At 34.2% G+C, this 9,828-nt stretch overlaps 1 protein-coding gene and 1 long non-coding RNA gene across 3 annotated transcripts; one reads left to right on the top strand and one right to left on the bottom strand.

Moving 5' to 3' along the window:
• Nucleotides 1–2,210: 2,210 nt before the first annotated feature.
• On the bottom strand, nucleotides 2,211–3,690 carry LOC132698578 (uncharacterized). Its single transcript, XM_060664758.1, has 2 exons — nucleotides 3,534–3,690; nucleotides 2,211–2,873 (listed from the first exon to the last, which is right to left on the bottom strand). The coding sequence occupies exons 1-2, from the start codon at nucleotides 3,577–3,579 to the stop codon at nucleotides 2,521–2,523; spliced, it is 399 nt and encodes a 132-aa protein (XP_060520741.1). The 5' UTR covers nucleotides 3,580–3,690; the 3' UTR covers nucleotides 2,211–2,520.
• A 9-nt stretch (nucleotides 3,691–3,699) lies between these two features.
• Nucleotides 3,700–9,391, top strand: LOC132698579 (uncharacterized). Of its 2 annotated transcripts, XR_009618397.1 has the most exons (4): nucleotides 3,700–4,131; nucleotides 4,192–4,255; nucleotides 4,313–4,641; nucleotides 8,472–9,391. It is a non-coding gene; the product is annotated as an uncharacterized LOC132698579 (long non-coding RNA). The 2 variants fall into 2 exon arrangements; XR_009618396.1 differs by lacking the exon at nucleotides 8,472–9,391 and having other exon boundaries at nucleotides 3,711–4,131; nucleotides 4,313–5,434.
• Nucleotides 9,392–9,828: the final 437 nt, after the last annotated feature.

Raw genomic sequence — 9,828 nt, 5'->3', positions numbered from 1 at the left:
ATACTCATAACTTTTATTTTTGATACACTTCAACTAATTTCAGGATGTATATGTATAAGATGTATATGGAATAAGGTTTTTTGTTCTTTGTAGCCCCTACCCTGTGCGTTAGGAATCTATAGAAGTGTGCAATCATTTCTTCCGATTTCTACGCTTTGTTCAACATACTGTCTGCCCATATTTCTCCCAAATGAATTAACCCGAATGTATTAAACAATTAAAGAACACAATACCGAAACAAACGTAAATTAAATAAATGATAATTTTCAAACGATCTCTTACAAAATCCAGCGTACCGTGACTAACGTCGTATATTTCAGTTTTAAATGAAATTCTGCTGCCTCACCCAAAAGGCGTATTATGAGATTATAAATGCATACGCGGTAAAGTATAAAACAGAAGTTAAAATAATTGGACATAAAACAACGCATGGATACTGGCAATTTGTTAAAATTTCAGGGAGGAGCCCGCCCATTTTATAGTCCGCGCTTAAATATATTTTAAATTGTCCCGTTAAACCACGGTAAATTTCGTTGGGCTCCGATTTATGGTCGGTTTAAAGCCGTTCGTTGATATTATTTCTACAGTATTTAGGATTCTCGGTGGGTGGAACGTAAGAGAAAAGAGATATCTGAGAGTTGAGTCACTTCGGCGTTGACATTTACCTTTGATATCTGACTACGTATATTCTACATATCCGCAAAATTATTTCATTATGCAGTCAAATCGCGTAGTTTCAGATTTTTATGCCTCTTCTCTTTATGACGTGGGTTAATGTACGTCTTAATTAATGCGACCGTGGCTATATTCGGGTTTAATTCATCTTGTTATTGTGTGCAATATGTTTTAAACGGTTAAATTAAACAAGTCACTCTGCGTAAGAACTTAATGGAGGTTGAAACTTATTTTTTTACAATAACAAAGTCCCTATTTACATACCATTACACTAATAATTTGTATATTGGCGCGTTCCGGTTTTTCTTTTCGACTAACTGTGCCGTCTGTGATATCTAACCAACCATTGCCAATATTTACGTTTTTTGATGTCGACATTTATATTTCAGTTTTTGCTATGAGGTAAGAATGGTTTTGTTGGAGACAATTTCTTACTAGCTTGGCTTAACTTAAAAAGAAAGGAACAAAAATTAATCAAAGCTGACCAAAATTGCCAGAAAATTTAAGTCTCGAATAGCATAAATCCGTTTTTCTTAGGAAAAAGTATTTTTTTATTAGTTTTAGTTAGTATTTGCTCTTTTCCTGACTATATTAGAATACTGAGTTGAAGTTAACCATTGGGCGGAATTATTTAGCTTCTCTCAGAAATTATGAGAACCCATACAAAACAGTCACGATTCAACCCTGTTGTTCCGATTAAAAAAGCGAAAAAAACAAACTCAGTAGATAAATGTAAATTTATTTGAACAATTCTATACCTAGCCTATTGTAAGCTTGTTCTACTATGTGACAACCTTCTTAACCTGAATGACTAAAGTATGAAGTTATTTGTTCTCTGTTCTATATTAAAGTGAAAATGTTTGTCAAATTGATCTAATAATCAATTTAAATCCTTATATTTTGTATCAGTATTTAAGAAACATGTTTTCTGCAAAAATTTTTTTCTGTGGTTACAGCCTTGTTTTAGAATTTAGAGCATTCGATTGATGTCTATTTAATGCTTTCTTACTAGAATAATGCAGTATTAATGTGTCCAAACTCTATGTGAAACAAAATCAATTTTTCGGTATGGAATTATTAAATATGGAAACAAACCTTTATTCATGATTTTAGCAATTAACTTCTTGACATTGTGGGTTATATGACAAAAGCATTTTCCATTTTTGATCTTTCCTGATCTACTTTATTGGTAGGTCAGGAGTCCTTTCTCCGTGGTATTTAAAGTTACGGCGACTGTTTAAAATACAAATTGATCGTTATAGATTCTGGAACTGTTGATATTTGCCAATACAGTAGAACAAAGTGAAGTCGCTGCTAGTGTTAACTGCCAAGACAGAAAAGACAATTATTAAAGTTTACTGGTTACTGGTTACTGCCATCTGAGATCTTCCATATTATCATAACGATTGTCACACGATAACCAGTCATGCGTAGCATAGAGAGGTGCGGTTTCACGAGCAAATTCTTATTGTTTTTAACTGTGAGTAGATGTATAGTGCCGATATAAGCAACAGAAACCGTACATAACCTCAATTTCCTAACCCCCCCGCAGCGGGGGCCCCCCGCGCGTGGCGTCCTAGTGTCCCCCCTGTCTACCAGAGTGCGCTCCGCCCCCCACCCAGCTTGTGTAGTGTCCTGTTTTGCCCCGGTTCCGCCCGTCGCTGCTAGATGTCGCCAGCTTGTGTAGCGTCCTGTTTTGCCCCGGTTCCGCCCGTCGCTGCTAGATGTCGCGCGCTCCGACCGTCGTAGGCCCCCCCGGTAGAGGGCGGTGACGGTGCGGCGCGGTGACGCGGTGGATCGGGAGGATAATTAAATAAACTTGAATTTTAATACATTTTATTTTATTTATAAAATTGGTCTGGCGAGGAGTTTCTTCTTCTTTTTATGTCGATTCAGTCGACCATCCCATTGTTCCTGTTCCTTGCGTTGTTCTTCTTCCCGTTCCCGGAGGAAATCTAAATACGAAGTGCACTCCTCGCCGTCCCACTCCGTCGACCACCCACCCGGGTACTCCTGCTGCTCCTTTGTTTCTTTTGATCCACCGGGTTGCTCCTGCTGCTGGTGATGTTCCCTTGTCGTTTCATGTCGTACCGGGAATTCTAACCCCCGGTACTCTTTGTGTGATTTGAATATGTGACGCCCTAAGCGATGCGCCAACATAATATGCGACTTGTTATACGGACAAACCGCGATTTTTTCTAGAACAAAACAAAGTATGATATGTAGCGTTTCCTATAAAACACACATTTTTTTTTTTTAAACAAAACTTCCAAAAAGGGGGGTTATCAAATAATTTTAAAAATTGTTTTTTAAGTTATACGCGCATACTAAAATTCACGTTTCAATTCACTGTCATTTAAATGTAAGTGTATTATTGTCAAAAGGGCAAACTGCAATTTTTTAGTACAAAAAATAAACAAAAATATGTATATATTTCGCGTTTTCCCCATAAAACGCACATTTTTGAAACAAAACTTTCAGTAATTTTAAAAATTGTTTATTTTTTAAAAGCCAAAATTCCCTATTCACTGTCATTTAAAAGATATTAAAAACGCTCAATTTAATTCGATTATTATTGTCAAAAAGGCAAACTGCAATTTTTTAGTACAAAAAATAAAACATTTTTGAAACAAATTTAAAAATTGTTTATTTTTTAAAAGCCAAAATTCCCTTTTCCATTCACTGTCATTTAAAAGCTATTAAAAACACTCAATTTAAATCGGTTATTATGCAACGTAAAAAAGATGAGTATCATATTTTAAAAACAGGTAGAAACTAACCAAAAAAGTGATAACCCAAACTGAAACCCACAAGAAAAGACGCGCACTGTATAAAGGTAATTAAAATATAAAACTTACCAGTTGTAGGGTCGTAGGGAAATGGACATCGCACTTCTGTATTCATTGCACTGAATATAGTCTATAATACACATGCAACGTATTTATACACATGCACTCCCTTCCATGGTTGAATTAAAAGTCGAAAGGTCTTCTACCCACAAGCACCAACACCGATTTGAATAGACGCGATGTTGTCGCCAGACAACCGTGCAGGTAGGAGTCTCAAGGTCAACACGCTTTCACACGGGAACGCAACCGTTTCGGACGTTGGACGAACGTATGTTGCCGCAAAAGATCAAGGCCAACTTGCTTTCATTTTTTACAATCTCCGTATGGGATGTGGAATTTCAAAACGCGCCGAGTCTAAATGTCAAGTTGTTTTGCTTGTTGAGAATAATAATTAATTGCCCCCTTTATATTTGCTCCGTGGGATTAACGTAATGGGAAAAATTTGTTGCAACGCATGTGGAGGTGTCTTCGTTTGTTAACTTTTAGAAAGTATTCTCGCACCGTATAAATACATCTCATTTTTCTCTGTTTTGTCAGTAGTTGTTTTTGGTATTATTCGTGCAACGTGGAAGCTAACTTAGTGGTTTGGTGTTCGTACAAAAAAGCAGTAAGTACCTTTTTTATTGTCTTATTTTAATTCTTTAACATTTGTTATTATTTTATAAAGGTCCTAAAGATCATCTTAGTACTCTCAACCCGTAACCGCAAATAGAATAGCAGCAATCTTAAGCGTAAGTTTTTTTTTATTTTTTTAATTTTGAGATAAAATAATTAATAATAATTTATAGATGGACTTAAGTCAACTGAATCAAACCTGTCTTGCAGAAGGTGATTTTGAGCAGCCGATTGTCAAACTGCATGAATTGCCGATAGGCGTTCCGTTTAAAATTACTAGAGCCAAAATTGTTAATACAAAATTTGGCAATTCCGTGTTGCTGCAATTAGAAAATTCCGTAGTATTTCTTCCTACTCGCGTGACAGAAGCTTTCCGTCCGAGACTAGAACACTTTGCGTCGGGGCAGTACAAACTGGTCTACGAGGGATCCAAAGATATTGGAAAGCCCAACTCTTTAAAGAAATTCAAAATAATTCAAAATTAATCAACATATTATACAGGGTAAGTCTTATTTACTGTTATATATTTAATAAACCACGATGCGCGTAAAGCAGATCATTCATAGAGCGCAAATCTTAATTTTAACCTTACAAAAATTAAAAAAGCATATTTCCGACAAGTTCACTCTTAGAGATAGTGATGTGTGGCTTAGGAGACTAAATAAAAATATTGAATCTTGCAACCAAATCGTTTCTAACGAAAAGGATTTATCTATTGGGTTAAAAAGAAAATTACAAACTACAATTCAACATCTGAAAGCTATTAGAAAAATTATTCTTAATTATCAACATAAGCATTTTGGATTGGGATTACAAAGTAGTAGCCGCGAGACAAACACAAATGAAATGGTTGTATGGGAATCGGTAGCGTCGTGTTTCCAGGGAAGAGTTCAGACTGGTGTCATAATTAATTTACTTCATAAAGATTTAATTCAATTTTTAAACGATTCTCGTCCAATATTTCAACAAAAAATTAGTCAAATTTTAAAGAAATTTTTATTGCTGAAAGTAAATACCACATTTTGCGGTGAATTTATTAAGGCAAAAAATGATGTCCAAGGCGAAGTTGATGTTAAATATCTGAGTACCGGAAATGCTGTAGTTGATTTAGGAACAGAATTGAATGATTGGTTTGTTGAAAATGTGCAAGATAAAATTTTAAATCAAATGTCAGAGTTTCAGGAACGTGATTCCGGGTGGGCTTTAAATAATATTATTTATTTAGAGATTAACATTAATAAATTTGAAATGGGTAACGGGTCATCCTTCGTTGAGTTGCCTAAAGAAATTGCGAATAAAAGGGCTTGTATTAACATTAGAAATGACGATCAAGCGTGTTTTTATTGGTCAGTTGTATGCGGACTCTTTCCAGCACGTTTTCGTCAGTATTTACCCTCTTCATATCCATACTACAAAAGTGTTTTGAAAACTGAAAATTTACAAACACCTATGGAAATGAATAAAATAAGCAAATTTGAAAAAGACAATGATATTTCCATCAATGTTTATATCTTAGAGCTTAATAAAAATGAAAAAACTAGTTTTTATTCCGTGTTACCTGCACGATTAACAAAAGAAAAACGCGAAAAACATTCAAATTTGTTGTTAATACAAAATAAATATTATCCAAAAGTTAATGATTTTGATCCTGATCCGCAAGATAATGATTATGAAGAAATAAAATATCACTATTGTTACATTAAAAATTTGTCTCGATTAGTTTCCTCACAGCTCAGTAAATATAATCACAAGAAATACATTTGCGATAGGTGTTTGAATTATTTCAATAACGAAACTCGTCTACATGACCACGAAACAATATGTTCCAGTTTCAATGAGTATAAAGTGTCTTTTCCCAAATATGATTACGTTGAATTTCGAAACCATATATATAAACAAAGGACTCCGTTTGTAATTTACGCCGATTTTGAGAGTCAATTGAGAAAAGTAAATTTGAAAATTTCAGATAAAACCTCGAAATACCAAAAGCACGAAGCTTACAGTGCTGCATATTACTTTAAATGTTCTTATGATGATTCAATATCATTTTTCAAAAGTTATCGTGGTCTAGATTGTATTGATTGGTTCGTGGAGGAAATATCTAATTTATCAAAATTTGTTCGTTCAAAATTTAAGGATATTATACCAATGGATAGTGAAATTAGTCTAGATCAAAGGTCGAGTCATTGTCATATTTGTGAAAAACCTTTTTTAAAAGAAGATGTTATTGTTCGTGACCATGATCATTTTACTGGTAAATTTAGAGGTTTTGCCCATCAGGCTTGTAATTTAAATTTTAAAAAAATATTTGTAGTGCCCGTAGTATTCCAGAACCTTTCTGGATACGATAGCCACTTCCTGCTTCCGGTTTTAGCAAAAAAAAGCTATGTATCCATAGTTCCGGTTAATAAGGAAAAATACATCTCTTTTACATATTTCGAACCTGATTATAACATAAAATTTAGATTTATAGATTCGTTTAGATTTTTGGGAGCATCTCTGGATAATTTAGTTTCCAGTATGGATAAAAATGAACTATATATTTTAAGAAAAGAATTTTCCGATCTCGACGAATCAAAATTAAATTTACTGTCGCAAAAAGGTATTTTTTGTTACGATTACATCGACCATATAGACAAATTAAATGAAACAACTTTACCCCCGATTGAAGAATTCTATAATAAATTAAGTGAAAGCAATATTAGTGAAGAAAAATATTCCCACGCACAAAGTGTTTGGCAGTCGTTTGAAATAAAAAATTTAGGCGAGTATTCAGATTTGTATTTAAAAACCGACGTTATTCTTCTGGCAGATATATTCGAAAATTTTCGAAAAACTTGTATGGCAACACACGTTTTGGATCCGGCGTGGTATTTCAGTATGCCCGGGTATACATGGGATTGCATGCTTAGATTCACAAAATGTCGTTTAGAACTTTTGCGCGACATTGACCAAATTATGTTTATCGAGCGGGCTATACGAGGTGGAATTTCGGTGTGTGTTGGTAGATATGCGGAGGCCAACAATAAATATATGCCCAACTACGATTCATCCAGGGATGATTCCTATATCATGTACTTTGACGTCAATAACCTCTATGGCAAGGCCATGTGCGAGCCTCTTCCTTACGGAGGATTCGACTGGATGTCTCATCAAGAGATTGATTCATTTAATGTCATGAACATTCCAGATGAATCTTCCCAAGGATATATCCTAGAGGTAGACCTGGAATACCCGCAGAAATTACATGACACACATAGAGATTTTCCATTTTGTGCCGAACATCGAGTGCCCCCCAATTCAAAGTTACCAAAACTAATGACTACTTTGTATAATAAAGAAAAATACGTCATACACTATCGCAATTTAAAACAGGCTCTCAAAAACGGTCTCGTACTAAAGAAAATTCACAAAATATTAAAATTTAACCAATCTCGTTGGTTGAAATGTTATATCGATCATAATAATAAATTAAGAACCCAAGCAAAGACAAAATTTGGTATAAATTTATACAAATTGTTTAATAATGCCGCTTACGGTAAAACAATGGAAAACATTCGCAAGCATCGTATTGTTAAATTTGTTAAAGCGTGGGATGGTCGCTACGGTGCGAAAAATTTAATTTCTAGTCCTAGATTTCACAGTAGAACCATACTTGATAACAATTTGTTGCTTATAGAATTAAAAAAATCGGAACTTTGCTTTAATAAGCCACTTTATATTGGAATGTCCATATTGGATTTGTCGAAAACGACCATGTACGAGTTTCATTATAATTACATGCTTCCAAATTTGGGTCCCGAAAAATGTAAAATTCAATACATGGATACGGACAGTTTCATTTATAATATCAAATGTTATGACGCATATGAAAGCGTTATTAAGGCCGATTTAACAAAATTTGACACGTCTGATTATCCTAATGACAATCCCTATAATATACCGCAAATCAACAAAAAGGTTTTGGGGTTGATGAAGGATGAGACTAATGGCACCATCATTAGTCATTATGCTGGGTTAAGGTCGAAAATGTATACTTTCAAAATTTTAACGGGTTCGGTAGTTAAAAAGTCAAAGGGTATTCAGTACAATATTGTAAAAAATAAAATTTCATTTGATGACTACGTAGAATGCTTAACAAATTTTAGGGAAAAGTACGCCACTCAACGAACCATTCGTTCATACACTCACAATGTATTTAGCATCGAACAAACAAAAGTTGCCTTGAGTCCTTTAGACGATAAACGTTATCTTTTGCCGAATTCATATGAAACGCTTCCGTGGGGACATTATAAAGTGCCGTAATTATTTTTTAATATATTTTTGTTACAGATTATGGTCAAGCAACTTACATTAGAAAGCCTTTGTATTATAACAATTTGCGAAAATATTAGGTGTAGTGCTGATTTTTTGCTTGAGTCACCTTTGCCTTGGAAACTAACGATACTAATATTTAAATATTATTCGAAATATAGATGGAGGTACCTTAAACAACTAGCGCTCCAGTCTGATGGCAATTCTTTATTAAATTTAGAATTCATTCTGTTGAATAAGAGATTTGGATCGTCTTACAGAAATAGCATTTTGGCAACTCCAACCATTGATTTTGACGGAGAATCCGCTTACTGTTTATGGGTCAGTTATTACAGGATAAAATATTCGGAAATTTTAGTTTGTAAATCTTGTCACTTTATATTTCAAGTAGTTAAAAAATTTAAAAAGAAAAATTTTAGACTTTTATTGGATCACTATCATTTACAGCTGGATATAAATAATTTGAATGATGTATATCACGATAAACAATTTTGGTGTCAAAGCTGCTTTGAAGAAGTTTTGTTCACTGTAGAAACTGAAGATGAATGTAATTTAATGCTTCACGATGAGAGGAAATATGGAAAAAAGTTACGCTTTTCTGATAGCACATTGAACTATTAATACTGTGGTTTTATTATAACATATGTAACTGTAGATAAGGCTTTTATGTATTGATTGTATGCCATTGTATTGCAACAAGAATAAACATGTATATATTTAGACGCTATTTTCTTTTTTACCACCACCACAACACCGCATAATAATTACACAGAAGTTTGTAATTGTATAATTTATTTATTATATACATTATTACTATTTTACAATTTCGTTAAATGCTAAATTATTAAATTGTTCTAGTTTTCTTTTGCACTCTTGAGCTTGCATCCGCGCCACTTGCAAGTCTGTATTAAAAAGCGCAATTTGTGTTTCAATTTCGTTGATATTGCACTCTAATCCCGACAACTGAGACGCCAAGTTTCTTTTTAAATTGAATGCCTCACAAATGACACTTTTTTCTCTACCGTCCGTGAACACTTCGAGCCAATCAGCGGATGACGTTGGAGCTGCAAACGCTTCACTTGTGGTAGTTTTCTTCTTCTTCTTGCGGGATACGACCGACGCACTTTGTTTTCGTTTGGTCGCAGATTTTTTGGTTTGTTGCTCTACAGGAACGAAGCTGGACGGGAGCACTTCTGATGAAGGAAATTGCAACTCGAAATTTTCCAATAAATTATACAATTCGTTGGATGTCACAATTTTCTCTTGAGCCATCATATACACGTATTTATGTCAGAACTTCTAAATCGAGACTAAATTTATTTCAAAACGTCTACGTTGTCTACCCACGAATCGTGCGACTTATCCAATCCCAACC

The sequence above is a fragment of the Cylas formicarius genome, unplaced genomic scaffold (assembly GCF_029955315.1).
Source record: "Cylas formicarius isolate icCylForm1 unplaced genomic scaffold, icCylForm1.1 PGA_scaffold_2__14_contigs__length_35257938, whole genome shotgun sequence".
NCBI classification, from domain to species: Eukaryota; Metazoa; Arthropoda; class Insecta; order Coleoptera; family Brentidae; genus Cylas; species Cylas formicarius.
The sequence above is the reverse complement of the archived record's forward strand: the minus strand, read 5'-3'. Positions and strand labels throughout refer to the sequence as shown.

Excerpts from the sequence above, each read along its gene's own strand:
- LOC132698578 (XM_060664758.1), bottom strand. The coding sequence starts at position 3,579 with ATGAATACAGAAGTGCGATGTCCATTTCCCTACGACCCTACAACTG. Across the intron at positions 2,874-3,533 it reads TCCCTACGACCCTACAACTG|AAAAAATCGCGGTTTGTCCG; the intron begins GTAAGTTTTATA and ends GTTTTGTTCTAG.